Here is a 17,084-nt window from a genome sequence, read left to right as displayed (position 1 = left end):
CCATCATATAGATCACACTGGTCAGAAGCATTTTTGTTTCCAGAATAAAAATAATAATAAAAAATCAGACATACCAACCAACAAAAATCTCTCTTGGTATATTTTTTTGCCACTGCCGCTGCCGCGTATTTGCCAGAGACACACTGGCTGTGAGAGGCCAAACTATCATATTAGTAGACAGAATGCATCCTAAACCGCTGTGGCTCTCTAGTTTGCCAAATAGATGAAGGTTCATTATGGTATTATATGGCAAAGAAATCAGGAATATGCAGCAGTGGATTTCAATTTTATTTATTTATTTATTTATTGGTTGGATTTTTTGCCCCCTTTTTATCCCCAATTGTACTTGGCCAATAACCCACTCTTCTGAGCCGTCCTGGTCACTGCTCCACCCCCTCTGCCGATCTGGGGAGGGCTGCAGACTACCACATGCCTCCTCCGATACAGGTGGAGTCGCCAGCTGCTTCTTTTCCCCTGACAGTGGGGGGGGGGGGGGGACATAGCGCATGGAAGGATCACTCTATTCCCACCCAGTCCCCCCCCCCCCGAACAGGTGCCCCGAATGACCAGAGGAGGTGCTAGCGCAGCAACCAGGACACATACCCACATCCGGCTTCCCACCCGCAGACATGGCCAATTGTGTCCGTGTTAGTAGGCAATAGAATAGACTAATATGCTTCCTGGCTGCCCAGCAGTGGATTTCATAATGAACACATTTCATAATTTCACAATTAGTGTTCATATGCCGTCGTGAGAAAGGAAAGATCTTTTCAAGAGGATAGGTGAGGGATAATAAACTGTATTGCACCTTGAATCCTGCGCTCTGGGGATGATGTTATCTTCTTCACATAGTTCTGCTATATAGATGTGGAGTCCAACGCTTACGTTAAGATATCTAAAATCGTTTCAGTTTCTTGACAAACCCCTAATATGCCTTGTTTGGTCATGTAATCCATTAGGAACAGGAAGTGGAATGACAACAGGAAACTAATTAATGAGGGTCAACTGAGGAGAGATCCCTCCTCTGTTGCTCTCCCTGAGGCTTCTTCCTATTTTTTCCTCCCTGTTAAAGGTTTTTTTTTGTGTTTTTTTTAGGGAGTTGTTCCTTATCCGATGTGAGGGTCTAAGGACATGATGTTGTGTTGCTGTAAAAGCCTCTTTAGGCAAATGTATAATTTGTGATATTGGGCTTTACAAATAAAACTGAGTTTACTTGACTTGATTTTCTGGGAGATGGTGGTATTCAGAAAGCGTGACCCATTCCTGATCTGGTCCTCTTCTGTTGCCGTATGTTCAGGTCTTGCCCAAACCTGTCTCTCTATCTGTCTGTCTTTCTCTTGACACCTGTTGCTCTTTGTCTATGTCTGTGTCTGTCTTTCTTTTTGACTTTTTCTATGTTTCGTCTTTCTCGGCGTTTGTCAGTCTTTCTCTCTCTCTCTGCCTTTCTGTTTTCCGTCTGTCTGCATCTTCCTTCGTGCAGCTATACCTTCATCCTAATTCAATCTGATTTGGTGCAAAAAGCATCACTCCTCCTTTGACTTTTTCTGCATTTATGTCCATTATTTTTGCCAGCCTCTGATTTTATTTCCATTTCTCTTTCCATTCTCCTCTTTCTCTCTTTTGACTACTCTCCCCCATTCTCTCTCTCACTGTGTCTCTCTTGCCTTGTCGTTTGCTCACTTTCCCCGTTTTGTTTCTATATTTCTATGTTTTAAAGACTGAAAAAGACAAGCCCTCCTCTACTTCTCCCAGGCTTTTTCATCCATGATTCAGTCTGTTCATTTCTCCATCCCTCTCTATACTTGTTCGGTGATATGCGCTCTAATGAAACAGCCTTTTGTTTTCTGACCAGCTGTGTTTTCCCTTGGTGAATTTACCAGTCTTATATTGGACTGGAAATATGGGATGTCCTGAGCAAGATCATATACAGCTTTATAGTTGTTCACTTTTAATAACTTTTGGCTTGCTCTGTTCTCCAAAACCCAGGGAAATAATTCATTTTTTCCAGCAAGACGGAGCTTATGGAGGATTGCAGTCGATGGTCACGATCAAATTACTCTTAAAGAGGCTCCTGACAAATAGAAGCATGTTTTCAAGTCATGGGTTTATTGGGCTCAGATGAACGATACCTTGCGATGAACTTCACACAGGGGGATGATTTCATGGTGGTGATTGTCCTCTCTTGATGTAGCATGACATGGCCAACAGAGGTCTACGTTATGCTTATTTCATATGATCCAGGCTATCAGACGTTTAAACATTATGGTCTTTTACTTTTCTTTGGTCCAGGAAGCCAAGAAAAAATATGACAAAGAGACTGAGAAGTACTGTGCAGTACTGGAGAAGCACCTTAGCCTTTCAGCAAAGAAAAAGGAGTCACATTTACATGAAGTAAGTTTGTGATTGCATGCATGCGCTTACTGTATTGTGATTTGTCAGCATACATCTGAACTGCTCCATCCATCCATCCATCCATCCATCCATCCATCCATCCATCCATCCATCCATCCATCCATCCATCCATCCATCCATCCATCTCTTCGTCCACACCACTTGTGTATTTATCCATCCATCCATCTTCCACACCACTTGTGTATCATCCATCCGTCCATCTCTTCGTCCACACCACTTGTTTATTTATTCATCCATCCATCCATCCACCCTTCTTTCATTCTCCTTCTCTCCTACTCTAGGCGGACAGCCAGGTAGACAATGTACGGCAGCATTTTTACGAGGTCTCTCTGGAGTACGTCTTCAAGGTGCAGGAGGTTCAAGAGAGGAAGATGTTTGAATTTGTTGAGCCCGTAAGATAACACTACTGTTATATTTCTTCCTGATATAAAAAAACAACAACTTTCTCTACTGTCGTTTTTTTTTTCTAATGCTTGTTTAAGGAAGATTGGCTAAGCGCACTTGCTGTCTTGTGGCAACGTCCTACCTTACACACACACACACACACACACACACACAATTACATTAGTTACTCCCAGGAGCTGCTCAGTGTCACATGCAAATTCTTCTGCTGTCTTCTAGTTAGAAACTCCACTTCAGCAGGTCTGGGTGGGTGTAAGGGAGGGTGTAGGAATGGGCACCATGCATCGCTCAATCACTCACTGCTAATGTTATTCCTCTGCATTTAGAATTGGTACCTTAAGAGTATAGTCAATCTCTGCTTAATGAACCTCAGTGATATCTGTCATTGCTTAAGAAATGATAATGCTATGCTAGGCAAGCTCAACATTGGTCTTCAAAACACATTTTAGAAGCAAATTATTCAGTCTCCTCATCATAGTACATCATCATTCATTTGCTAGAAGAATTGTATTCCTTCCTTGCTTGGCTTGTTTAAACTGATCAATAGAGATGACTTAGTTTGTCTTACACTCTTCTTTGTTGGTTTCAGAAGGATGGCTGAGTTTAATTGGAATCAATGTGGCATTAATCTGTATTTTCTGACCATCTCTCGTCCTCGTGCATGTCCTCTTTCTCCTATATTTCATCTTTTTCCTGGCCCTTATGATTCCAACACCCCACTTCCTTCCCCTGTCCTTCTCTTGTTCTCTTTTTTCCTGCTCCACTTTGTTATTTTACTGGTCCTTCACCCACTTTCCTTTCTACCTCCCTGTTCTATATCTTACTTCTTTACTGCTGCTCCTTGTCTCCCCATCCATTCTTCTTTTGCCATTCTCCTACTGTGTCTGCTCCACCACATCTTACTATTTCTCTGCCCTTTCTTTGCTTTCTCCATAACCTCTTCTGTCCAACTCCTCACTGCGCCGACCTTCTTCTTCTCCCCCCCCGACCTATTTTCTTTCTTTTTTGCCTTCCCTCCTTTCTTTACCATCTTTGACTTGTCAGTTGCTGGCGTTCCTCCAAGGCCTGTTCACCTACTATCATCATGGATACGAATTGGCCAAAGACTTCAATCACTTCAAGACTGACCTTACCATCAGCATACAGAATGTAAGTTCACGTGTTCGCAGAGACACACACACACACACACACACACACACACACACACACACACACACACACACACACACACACACACACACATAAATATGATTGCAAATCTTATAACCTGCATGCAAAGCACAGGGGCACTAAGGTCCATAACTATGCATTCATCCATGGTAATAGATTACGTGAATGTATGTGCAACATTTAAAACATGAGGTCAAGTGGTTGCCCAGAGCTCCTCATCAGCACCCAAAAATGACTTTGTCTTCCCAATCTTTCCCCCAAGAAACACTCCTGGATATTATGTCCTCAACACGGATGATGACAAATTGAAACTTTTTGGACATTAAAAAAGAAATGGGACAGCACGGTGGTGCAGTTGTTAGCATGGTCACTTGAGGCAAGAAGGTTCTAGGTTCGAGCCCCGAGGTAGTCCAACCTTGGGGGTCATCCTGGGTCGTCCTCTGTGTGAAGTTTGCATGTTCTCTCCGTGTCTGCGTGGGTTTCCTCCAGGTGCTCCGGTTTCCTCCCACAGTCCAAAGACATGTAGGTCAGGTGAATCAGCCATACTAAATTGTCCCTAGGTGTGTGTGTGTGTGTGTGTGTGGGTGTGGTGTGTGTGTGTGTGGGCCCTGTGATGGACTGGCAGCCTGTCCAGGGTGTCTCCCTCCCTGCTGCCCAATGACTGCTGGGATAGGCTCCAGCATCCCCATGACCCTGAGAGCAGGATAAGCGGTTTGGATAATGGATGGATGGAAAAAAAGAAATGATAAATATGACCTAACCAGCATGTTTATGGATCCAAGTTCAAAGATCATCCAAAATTAAGGTTACGCAATGAGTCAGGTTAACTGTATTAGCAAAGGTTTAAAGTGCAGCATATGTCAGACAGAGGTCCAAGAACAGTAAAATAACTTTCCTTATGTGAACAGGTCACAGAGAGAAAATCTGGAAGTTGGAAAAACCAAATCAAACCCCCATCTGAAAATAGTACATGAGGTCAAAGTCAAAGACCCAGCCATCAAAATGAAATTTATGTAGTTGTGTTCTTATGAAATGATGACGCTTGTTATTCCTACTGTGCAATTGTAGAGTAACAAGCTCATGGCCTGATATGTCCAAGTGCAAATATCCAGGTAACGAGCTTTCTTTGGCTCACTGAAGGAATACAGTAATAAGGGAATAGCGTTTAAATTTAGTATATGAGACAGGTCTACACTAGAATGCTCTACTTAGCTTTTTATTTTCCCCCCTATTTATCCCCAGTTTACTTGGCCAATTACCCCACTCTTCCGAGCTGCCCCAGTCACCGCTCCACCCCCTCTGCCGATCTGGGGAAGGCTGCAGACTACCACATGCGTCCTCCGATACATGTGGAGTCACCAGCCGCTTCTTTCACCTGACAGTGAGAAGTTTATCCAGGGGGACATAGCACATGGGAGGATCACACTATTCCCCCCAGCTCCCCCTCCCCCTCGAACAGCTGCACTGACTGACCAGAGGAGGCGCTAGTGCAGCGATCAGGACACATACCCACAGACACAGCCAATTGTGTCTGTAGGAATGCCTGACCAAACCGGAGGCAACACAGGGATTCAAATCGGTGATCCCTATGTTGGTAAGCAGTGGAATAGACCGCTACGCTAGCCGGATGCCCCCATACTTAGCTCTTTTGATTCAATACCCCCCCCTCCCAAAAAAATCAAAACAACAACAAAAATACCTCAGTGCTCCTGATGCTTTTTATTACATCACTTGTTGGTGCTTGAATGCTTCAGGGTTGAATAAATGTTCTATGTCTCTTAGCATTTTGATGTGTGTGTGCGTGTTTGTCTGTCTGCCTGTGTGCCCTTATATTGCTGCGACAGACGAGGAACCGCTTTGAGAGCACGCGGTCCGAGGTGGAGAGTCTGATGAAGAAGATGAAAGAGAATCCTCATGAGCACAAGAGTGTGAGCCAGCACACCATGGAGGGCTATCTCTTCGTGCAGGAGAAACGTACGTACCTTCTTTCTCTGGGTGTGTCCGTGCCAGCATGTGTTTTAGGGCTAGACGGTTCATTTGAAGAAAAGGAAACTGCTGAAGTTTCCAAATTGCAAGAGACTGGCAAAAAAATCTGATCAGTTCATTTTTTTCCAAGCAAAAGCTTGCCGGTACAACCGTCTAAACGGCTAGGTGCATCTGTGCAGAGACGTCAGTACTAATTAATGCCTCTAACTAAATTATTTTAAACTTTTCCAAACAGTTTTTTTTTTTCAAACACAAGATGAAATTTTTAAAAAGCTGTGGCCAGGGGGCATCTGGGTAGCGTGGCGGTCTATTCAGATTGCCAGTTTGAATCCCCGTGTTACCTCCGGCTTGGTCGGGCGTCCCTACGGACACAATTGGCTGTGTCTGCGGGTGGGAAGCCGGATGTGGGTATGTGGCCTGGATACTGCCCTAGCGCCTCCTCTGGTCAGTCGAGGCACCTGTTCAGGGGGGAGGGGGAACTGGGGATAACAGCGTGATCCTCCCACGCGCTACGTCCCCTTGGTGAAACTCCTCACTGTCGGGTGAAAAGAAGCGGCAGGTGACTCCACATGTATCGGAGGAGGCATGTGGTAGTCTGCAGCCCTCCCCGGATCGGCAGAGGGGGTGGAGCAGCGACCGGGACGGCTCAGTGATTGGCCAGGTACAATTGGGGAGAAAAAGGGGGAGAAAAAAAAACTTTGTCTGCTTGTAACATATTTTCTTACTTTTTGTTCAGCAAAAATGACATGTAATACTGCTCTATAATATTTGTGGCCACATTAAGGATACTGCCACACACACACACACACACACACACACACACACACACACACACGCGCACACACATTACTATTTGAATGCATAAACATACAACCCACATACAACATACAGCTTATGAAATTAATAGGAATTGGCACAGTGTATCTCTCTCATTCACTGCTAGTGTTATTCCTCCACATATAGAATTAGCATCTTAAGAGTACAGCCAATTTCTGCTTCATGGACCTGTGATATCTGGAATTGCTTAAAACATCATAAAGTTATGCTAGGAAAGCTCAAAATCAGTCTACAAAAGACATTCACGAGCAAATTTGTTTCACTTGTAGCGATGAAGAAATCTCATCACAATATATCTCCATTCATCTGCTCTATCCCTTCCTTGTTTGTCTTGTTTAAACTGATCAATAGAGATGACTTAGTTTGGTGTACACTTCTTGTTGTTTGCTTCAGAAGCCAAGTCAGTTTTATTTGTATAGCCCAATATCACAAATTACAAGTTACAGAAGGACGGCTGAATTTAATTGGAATCGATGTGGTATCAATCTGTATTTTCTGACCCTCCCTCCTCTCTCCTCATCATGCATGTCCTCTTTCTCCTCTATTTCATCCTTTTCCCTATCACTTATACCAATAATGACATTTAATGCTGCTATATAACATGTAGGGCCACACATTCCTATTTTAATGCATAAACATACTTGTAAAGTCCCATACGTATGCATCCCCACCGCGACACACACACACACACACACACACACATGCACAGTATCTGGCAGAACAAACAAATAGTAATGAAGTGCTGGTAGTGGAAGTCAGGCTTGCATCACTGGGAGCTCTGCGCTGCTGCTGATGCTGCTGCCATAGCAACCCAACCTGCACTAATGCAGAACTGACTGGCACTGTCTGCTCAAGTTGGGATCATTTTCCAGTAATAATTATCCTTTTCTGTCTGTCTCTCTTTCTCCCTCTGTCTCTTTCACTGGCTCACTGTCACTGTCTTTCTTTCATTTTGTCTGTCTGTCTCCCCCTCTCTCTGTTTCTGTCTGTTTGTCTGACAATCTCTAAAAATGTGTTTTATGTTTTTATGTTTCTCTCTCCGTCTTTCCCTTTCTATGTCTGTCTCAGGTTCATTTGTGTCTAGCTGGGTGAAGTACTACTGTACATATCATCGGGAGCCCAAGAGGATCACCATGGTCCTGTTTGATCAGAAATCAGGAGGGAAAGTGGTAAGTTCCATTTCTCTCTCTCTCTCTCTCTCTCTCTCTCTCTCTCTCTCTCTCTCTCTCTCTCTCTCTCTCTCTCTCTCTCTCTCTCTCTCTCTCTCTCTCTCTCTCTCTCTCTCTCTCTCTCTCTCTCTCTCTCTCTGTCTATCTATTTATGTCTGTCACACAAATGCTTGAATGTCTTGAGTGTCAGTCCAGCCTGGGTTCGCAATTGGCACAAGTTGACATGACTCCAGCTTGGCCTGCTGTGTCAGTCTCAAAAACTAATTAACACACTGAGTGCAAGGTGTATGTGTGTGTGTGTGTGTGTGTGAGAGAGAGAGAGAGAGAGAGAGAGAGAGAGTCTGTATGTATTTTTGTGTGTGCGTATTTGTTTGTGTGTGTGTGTGTGTGTGTTTGTTTTTGTGTATTTCTGTATTAATGTATAACTGGCTGGGTTTTAATGTGCATGGCTGTGTGTGTGTGTGTGTGAAGCCAAGTTTTTTTGTTGTTACCCACTTAATTGTTAATGACCGACTGCAGGTTTCATCCACCTGAACTGACCCAGACACACAGGGTAGTATCTCCCAGCACACCTCCCAGCGTAGCCTCGGTGAAGGGGAAGGCATTCTGTTTTGACAAAATCCCAAACAGAATCTGTTTTCGTTTGCCAGATAACTTTTCAGACGTTCTACTCACTGTGACAGTCGATTGTTTACAAAGCAAAATTTAAGTAAAATTGAAAAACTGAACAGAAATACAAATGAAGAAGAAAACCGTTGTTTGAGGCCACAGCGGTTGTGCAGTAGTTCCAAGGTGTGATGTGAGCGGTTGTGTAATATGTCGCCATGTGTTTTATTATTGCTTGTAGAATACGTACAATGGGCTGTTCTTTCCATGTTTTAATTGTTGTGTGTGCGGTATGTTCATAATATGTAGGCAGCTATACACCAGCGTGTGCAGTCAGTTCTAAGACAAATGTCCCCATGAGGACAATAAAGTGCATTTCATCTGTAGCTTATCTTGTCAACATAAGAAAATGAAGCATTCAGTCGATAGGGTAACTTTTCTGTTTTAACTGGTTTGTTTGGCGACTCGATGCACAATTCAGTACACAAATGCAGAACACAGGCGTGGACAGGAAAGAGCAAGTCAAGACGGCAATGGAAAAAACGATGAAAGCAGAGCGATAAAAGACCACATCTCCTTTGTCAGTTAAGTCATATGAGGCGGTGTGTAGGTGTTCTAACTGCTGCTGTGCCTCTGAGCCAAGCGCTGGCTGCCAATGAATGACTGGAATGGCAACAAGAGAGGCCGTCAGGTGATGGCAGATACGCAGGGTAGAGGAAATGATGTTGGCTTAACATGTGGGCCCAAATGTGTTTGTTTCAGCTGAGCTGATCTGACTTTGGTCCAGTTTAGGTGATTTTCTTTGCTTGGCTTTTGTTTGATTTGGTTTGTGGCAGCACAGTGGTGCAGTGGTTAGTGCAGTCGCCTCAGAGCAAGAAAGTCCTGGGTTCAAGCCCCGGGGTAGTCCAACCTTGGGGGTCATCTCTGGTCGTCCTCTGGGTGGAGTTTGCATGCCCCCCCCCCTTTCTGCGTGGGTTTCCTCTTGGTACTCAGGTTTCCTCCCACAGTCCAAAGACATGTAGGTCAGGTGAATCAGCTGGACTAAATGTCTCCCTGCCTGCTGCCCAGTGGCTGCTGGGATAGGCTCCAGCATCCCGTGAGCCTGAGAGCAGAATAAGCAGTTTGGATAATGGATGGATGGGGGATTTGGTTTGGTCAAAACAAAGGTGTTGAGTTTACTGAGCATCAAATAGGTTTGCACACACAAAACATTTCTACTCAGTGTGACACACACACACATCCACCACACACACCAAAAGGGACACAATACAAATGGTTAAGGTAAGAAGAGTGTTGAAGAATGGCTAGAGAAGCACATTTCAGAATCTAAGAGAATCCACGTATCTAGGGCACGGTGGCCCGGTGGTTGGCACCATTGCCTCACAACACGAAGGTCCTGGGTTCGAACCCCAGCCTTTCCCAGGTCCTTTCTGTGTGGAGTTTGCATGTTCTTCCTGTGTCTGCGTGGGTTTCCTCCGGGTGCTCCGGTTTCCTCCCACCATCAAAAAGACATGCATGTTAGGGTTAATACTCCTGCCCCTGAGCAGGGCAATGGAAAGAAGAACTGGAGTTGGTCCCCGGATGCTGCAGCTGTCCAGTGCTCCTATACAATAGGATGGGTTAAATGCAGAGGACACATTCGTTGTAAGAATACAATAACAGGGAGAATGCAATAACAAAATAAAGCGGCTTTCTTTCTTAGTAATATCTTATGGGCGACAATAGTATAGGGATTTAAAAAAAAACAATAGGCGTTCATGCACAAAATGCAAAAATAATGAATAAAAGAAATATATAGACATGTATATAGTGGAGTTATTTATATGGAAATATTTGCCATAAATTACTTGCACGTTGAGTGGACTCGTATGTCACTAGGAAGAGAAAACATCAACACAAATACCCACAGCATATTAACATTAGTAAGGGGTTTCAGGTAAATGCAGTATGTAATACAGTTTACAAAACTGCGCCTGTCTTATTTGCTATAGCCGTACATATCCATTGTTCAGTTTGGTGTGGTTTTGCCTAGCTGAACTAAGGCTAGCTTATGTAAGGCTACTTCTAGTTCTGCTGCACTCAGTGTTGGAGCATACAGCCAAGTGAACACCAAGTACAATGGGTCTGGACCCCAAACAGTTGGACATTCTTGACCCATAGTTTAAGGAGCACTTTATAGTAAACAGTGCATTACTGACAATACTTGTAATATATCTGTCTTTCTGTCAGGGAGAGGAGGAGAGCTTCACCCTCAAGTCCTGCACCAGGAGGAAGACGGACTCCATAGAGAAGAGGTTCTGCTTTGATGTGGAGGCTGTGGACAGGTGTGTGTGTGTGTGTGTGTGTGTGTGTCTGTGTGTGTGTCTGTGTGTGTGTCTGTGTGTGAATCTTGTAAAAATAAGGTTGGCTATTTGCTGATACACAGGGATTGTTGCTACAGTCCTGTTTGCTGTACATCTGGGTATTTTGTAAACCCAAGTCCTGAAACAAATGCTAATCTGTCTGGGGATACTAAAGCGTGACATCAGGTCACATCATAAATCTGCTTGCCTGATTCATACATAGCATTATTGGGGCTATCTTGTGGACTGCTTCTTTCACCAATGTGTCATTGACTCTTAGGCCTGTGCCCTGCATGTGACCGACCTCAAGGAAACCTCCTTATTCACTTTTCACACTAGTCAGCATTCAAAGTCACTTTACATTGAGGGTATGACCCGTGTCTGCGTCTGTGTTAGAGCCATTTAACAGACGAGAAGAGTGGACGCCTGCCACTGTGGCTGTGGCATTTATTTTCCTGAAAACCTTTCCCCATGTGACTCTCCTCAGGGTTTCTATTTACTGTTCTTTTCTTTTTCTCAGTGTGTGTCTGGCTCGACGTTAAACGCCAATCACTCTCTGTGTTGTAGTTACCAATCTCAGCCACATGGTGGTGCTGCTGCGTTATTCTAGATTTGGAGGCCTGTTGGTCCTCTTGCGCTCAGCAGGCAAACTCCGTGTGGACTTTGTCCCCATGTCCCCTCGTCTAATGCTTCCACCCCCCCCTTTCATCCCTCCTGCCGCAACCTCCTCCTCCTTTCTCCAGTTCACCTGCTCCCCTCCATCCATCGCTCCACCCTCTCCTTGTCAAATCCTTCATCCCTCACTTCTCTCCTCACCTCCCTCTCCTCTTTCCTTTCCACTTGTCATCGTGTCCTCCATGTCTCTTCAATTTTCACCCCTCCTCTCTCCTCCTCCTTTCTCCACCATCTTTCCCTCCCCCTCCTGCCTCTCCTCTTCTCCTTTTTCTCCAAGGCTTTTAGATCAACACATTCTATCACTCAGCCCTGTTCACTAATTCATATAGATGGATGTTTGTTTCATCCCATGTGTGTGTGTGTGTGTGTGTGTGTGTGTGCAGTGTGATTCAGAGTGAGTGTGAGTGAAAGAAGGAGAAGAAGGGGAGGGAGAGAGAAAGAGCATTTAATGAAGAAAAAAAACATCAGTTTGCCGTACGTGCTTGTGTGCACTTTTGTGTTTGATTGCTTGTGTGTTCACACGTGCAGCAGTGCAGCTTTTGCGAGTTCGTCCATTTGCCTGTTAGTGTCTTCACCCTCGGCCGTGTCGGTGCCTGTGTGTGCTCTGCATGTTGCTGTGTGTCCCCGCATGTTGCTGTGTGTCCCCGCATGTTGCTGTGTGTCCCCGCATGTTGCTGTGCTGGAGTGGCAGCGTGTGATACTGCTGTGCGTGGGAGGACGAAGCAGCGCAGTGCAGCGATGACAGCTGAAGTAGACAGGCCTGCCAGCTGACACACAACACATTTGCTGAGATGAGGCTGGGCCTGACTGGAAACCTTGAGGACACGAGTGGACAAGACTGACAAGTCCTTGTACCCTGTGTGTGTGTGTGTGTGTGTGTGTGTGTGGTTGTGTGTGTGTGTGTGTTGTATGCGTTTATGTGTGTGTGCATGTGTGTGTGTGTATGTTTGTGTGTATGTGTGTGTGTGTGTGTGTGTGTGTGTGTGTGTGTGTGTGTGTGTGTGTGTGTGTGTGTGTGGTTGTGTGTGTGTGTGTGTTGTATGCGTTTATGTGTGTGTGCATGTGTGTGTGTGTATGTTTGTGTGTTTGTGTATGTGTGTGTATGTGTATGTGTGTGTGTGTGTGTGTGTGTGTGTGTGTGTGTGTGTGTGTGTGTGTGTGAGACATCTGGGCCACACCAGGCATGGTCGCGGCGTGACACGTGTGCGGGTCCATTAGAGGTCAGCAGTGTGGTGGCTGCATGGCTTGCGTGGTGGGTGCAGCAGCTGCAGTGGATGGTGATGGAGGGGATCTGTTGCAGCCTACGTGAAGCACCCTTCCATTCCTGCTGTGGCCCGCGCTGTACTGCTGTGCCTGTGCATGAGTGTGTGTGTGTATAAACCCCCCGCACCCTACTGGTGCCGCTAAGTGTTGTTGAACAAAGCACGGAGTTCGTACCACCTCCAGAGTAGCTGCTCTTGTGCTTGCCCTCACCCCTTGCACCTCCCCTGGGCGGGGGGCAAGCAAACAGATAGGAAACATGTTGGAGTTATTAATGAAGACTTTCCTTTTCGGCTTTCATTAAAGTGGCACTTTTTATGTATGTGTGTCTACGTTTGTGCTTGTGTGAGTGGGTGTTCATTTACATATGCGCTGGTGCACATATGGGTGGACATCTATGGGTGCGCATGTGCGAGTGCGTGTGTATTTTTCCATATCACATTTAGACAGTTATTTAAATGTGTGTGTCTGTGTATACACGGATGTGTCTTCCTGTATTATAGTTGATGAACAAATAAACGTGCATGTGTGTGTGTTTGTGTGTGTGTACACGTGCAGGCAAGGGGTGATCACCATGCAGGCTTTGTCAGAAGAGGACCGGAGGTTATGGATGGAAGCCATGGATGGAAGAGAGCCGGTACGTTATTAAGGTTACCTGTCCCCATCTCCACCTGGCTGAGAGAGAGGGAGAGGATTTTTTTTAACTTTTTATTTTACATGAAACAAAACTTCAACAATGGCATATCCATTTCTCATCATAACATAACACTTCAACATATATATATATAACTTTATATATATATAATTATAACTTTATATAAGACTATATATATAACTATATATATATATATATAAAACTTTATATACATAACTATAACTATATATAAGACTATATATAGCATTTTTTTCCAAAACCGTCAATGGTGTTGCTATACGTAAGTGCTCAACTAATGAGCAGTATATCAATACAGATACAGGGAAGAAAAAAAATTAATACATTGCAGTACAGGCCTGTTTCGTGTGCGACCTTGGGGGGTCATCCTGGGTCGTCCTCTGTGTGGAGTTTGCATGTTCTCCCTGTGTCTGCGTGGGTTTCCTCCGGGTGCTCCGGTTTCCTCCCACAGTCCAAAGATATGTAGGTCAGGTGAATTGGCCATGCTAAATTGTCCCTAGGTGTGTGTGGTGTGTGTGTGTGTGTGGGGGGGGGGGGGCTGTGATGGACTGACAGCCTGTCCAGGGTGTCTCCCCGCCAGCTGCCCAATATCGGCTGGGACAGGCTCCAGCATCCCCTTGACCCTGAGAGCAGGATAAGCAATTTGGATAATGAATGAATAACTATATATATATAATATCAACATAACATCAACATAAGTAACTCCTTTACATTAACACATCCAAAAAAAAAGTCATCTTCCATCACAGAACCCCAGATTGATTCAAAGAGAAAAAGATGGACAGGCAAGACAGATTTTTCCAAGCACAAAAATGAATGCACAGAAAAAAGTAAATCATAGAAAAGAAATATTACTCGAATAAAATGCATAATAGTAAAACATGCTTTAAACTTTAAAAGGTGGTTCAAGTCACATACTCCCAAAGGGTTCAAAAATTGGATGCAAAAACAGAATCAAACACGAATTGCCCCTCAGTGACTGAGCAAATGGCTGTAGTTAAACCCCACCGTGCAATAAACTCATCTAAGTTGTCCATAAGGGTAAAGCATCTGACATATCTGAAAGATAAAAGATGAAAAATCTGAGAGAGAGAGAAGAGAGAGATGGAGAAAGAAGAGAGGGATGAGAGAGAAAGAAGAGAGATGGAGAGAGAGAAAGAAGAAAGAGAGCGAGAGAGAGAGAATAGTTCAAAGAGCAGCTAATCTTCCCATCTTGTGAAGCATGCATGATGTGCTGTATGAACTGAACATATTGGCTTCCCAGTAAACTGTCTCACTGCAGTGCTCATAGAGAATGTGCGGGGCTCATAATGAGATTAGCTGTTCAGGCACATCACCGATCACAAGAGTATACGATTTTCGATATTTTTATGGAAATTAGGCTATTGCAGATGGCAAAAGTCAACACTAAATGGGGAATGATGTACCCACACCGCAATTTCCTTGCTGATTTTGGTAGTGGGCCCTAGTCATCACCCGTGTTCAATTTAAGCGGGGTGTAACTTAAACACGGCATGGTGGCCCAGTGGTTTAGCGCTGTCAACCTCACAGCAAGAGAGTCCTGGGTTCGAACCCCAGGGTTGTCAAACCTTGGGGTCCTCCCAGGTCATCCTCTGTGTGGAGTTTGCATGTTCTCCCCGTGTCTGCGGTGGGGTTTCTCCGGGTGCTCCGGTTTCCCCCACCATCAAAAAAGAAACATGCATGTTAGGGTTAATACTCCTGTCTGTGCCCCTGAGCAAGGCAATGGGAAAAGAGCTGAAGTTGGTCCCCGGGTGCTGCATGAAGGTGGCAGCCCACTGCTCCTAGCTACACAGATCACAGCTAGGATGGGTTAATTTGCAGTACATGAATTTCCTCAAGGGGATTAGTAAGAGAAGCAAACGTAAACACCGACGTGCACGCTATTAATATGGTAATGAGCAAAGGCATTACGCAGACTTTACAGAACGTTGTGGACTACCACAAAGGCCTCTTTAATCTGCGTCAGGTTAAAATGTAGTGAAGATGAATGTGAAGATGCCTTTATTTTTGATGTTTATCTTTCATACACTTGTAGTAATACTGTTTTGTAATGAAGTGGTTAGACAGGATCTCTAGTGCATGGAGGTGCATATAAACGAATTTGCAATTTATTTATTTATTTATTTATTTGCTTTTGCAAATGCTTGTGTGAAAGCTCAACAGGCATGTCACATAAAAAGCCTAGATAGCAGATTTTCGATTGATTTGCAAAAGAATCCATGTTCACCAGCTATCAGAGCATTCATGTTACTTTGGACCATGTAAACACTTTAATAGAAATGTTGCTTCAGTATTCAGGATATTTGGGTGCATATAAGCATAATCATTATCAGGCTGAGGTAGTCTGAGAGCCAGCACCAGTAGGGAAAGACCAGTTGTTGACAGCTGAATGTACTGCACTAATTACCCAGAAACTTTACAGAGACTAATTACATGACTAATTCCATGACTAATGGTAGTGTTTTGGCTTTGGCATTGCAGGTATACAATCTGAACAGAGATAACCAGACTGAAGGCAGTAAGTCATTTGTGATTTATCAGCTTTGGTGAAGAGTTCAGTTTCTTAGTTTTTGATCATTATAATTTGTTTTCTTTTTTGTTTTGTTTTGTTTTTTTCCAACAGGATGAACATACTGGTCACTGTATTTATTAACTGATATATTTCTGTGCTTGTATGATACAAAATATGTGAACGCTGTTGTATGGAAGAGAATCAATATTTACAGATTTTAACTGTTTGTGATTGATATGTTTTGCTTTTGCATTTTGGACAGAGCAACAACTTTCATTCCTAAATGCCCATCTTACACTTATTTCAACTGAAATATTGTTAGGTATATAGTTAGTCTCTCGTAGCTAGCCACAGTCTGGACGGCATGGTGGCACAGTGGTTAGCGCTGTCGCTTCACAGCAGGAAGGTCCTGGGTTCGAACCACGGGGTTGCATGTTCTCTCCGTGTCTGCGGTGGGTTTTCTCCAGGTGCTCCAGTTTCCCCCACCATCAAAAAGACATGCATGTTAGGGTTAATGCTCCTGTCTGTGCCCCTGACCGAGGCGTGGCAAGACGAACTGGAGTTGGTCCCCGGGCGCTGCACGGCGGCTGCCCACTGCTCCTAGCTACACAGCTAGGATGGGTTAAATGCAGAGCGTAATTTCCCCATGGGGATCAACAAAATCAAAAAATATGGCAAGGTAATCTTTTTAGAATGGCCTAAATATGTCCTTCACATGCTCTCCATGTGGAGCGCCTCTCCAAGGCAGATTGCTAGTATGTGTGCATGGCTTTCCGTGAAGCTTGAGCTTGTATATTAAATTGACATTTTTCTCATCGCCTCACTCCTCCTGTCTTTTCTCTCCCTGCCATTCTTTCCTTCCATCTCTGTCAGTGGCCCAGCTGGATGTGATAGGGTTCAACGTGATAAAGAAATTCATCTATGCAGTGGAAACTCGAGGTAAGATAACGAGATTTTCTCTTCTATCTGGTTCTATTCAGCTGATATCTGGCATATTATATCTATCTATCTATCTATCT

At 44.3% G+C, this 17,084-nt stretch overlaps 1 protein-coding gene across 1 annotated transcript in view; it reads left to right on the top strand.

The window, feature by feature from the left end:
* The window catches only part of LOC130116876 (rho GTPase-activating protein 26-like), a 169,351-nt gene that overhangs the window by 79,861 nt on the left and 72,406 nt on the right, over positions 1-17,084 (top strand). Inside the window, exons 5-13 of the mRNA XM_056284964.1 lie at positions 2,290-2,391; positions 2,694-2,804; positions 3,859-3,963; positions 5,829-5,958; positions 7,876-7,976; positions 10,812-10,906; positions 13,418-13,496; positions 16,035-16,071; positions 16,939-17,004. Of these exons, the coding sequence (XP_056140939.1) occupies positions 2,290-2,391; positions 2,694-2,804; positions 3,859-3,963; positions 5,829-5,958; positions 7,876-7,976; positions 10,812-10,906; positions 13,418-13,496; positions 16,035-16,071; positions 16,939-17,004 (826 nt within the window). The remainder of the gene's footprint in view (positions 1-2,289; positions 2,392-2,693; positions 2,805-3,858; positions 3,964-5,828; positions 5,959-7,875; positions 7,977-10,811; positions 10,907-13,417; positions 13,497-16,034; positions 16,072-16,938; positions 17,005-17,084) is intronic.

The sequence above is a fragment of the Lampris incognitus genome, chromosome 8, assembly GCF_029633865.1.
Source record: "Lampris incognitus isolate fLamInc1 chromosome 8, fLamInc1.hap2, whole genome shotgun sequence".
Taxonomy (NCBI): Eukaryota; Metazoa; Chordata; class Actinopteri; order Lampriformes; family Lampridae; genus Lampris; species Lampris incognitus.
Note: the sequence above shows the minus strand (reverse complement) of the source record. Positions and strands in the feature narration are given on the sequence as shown.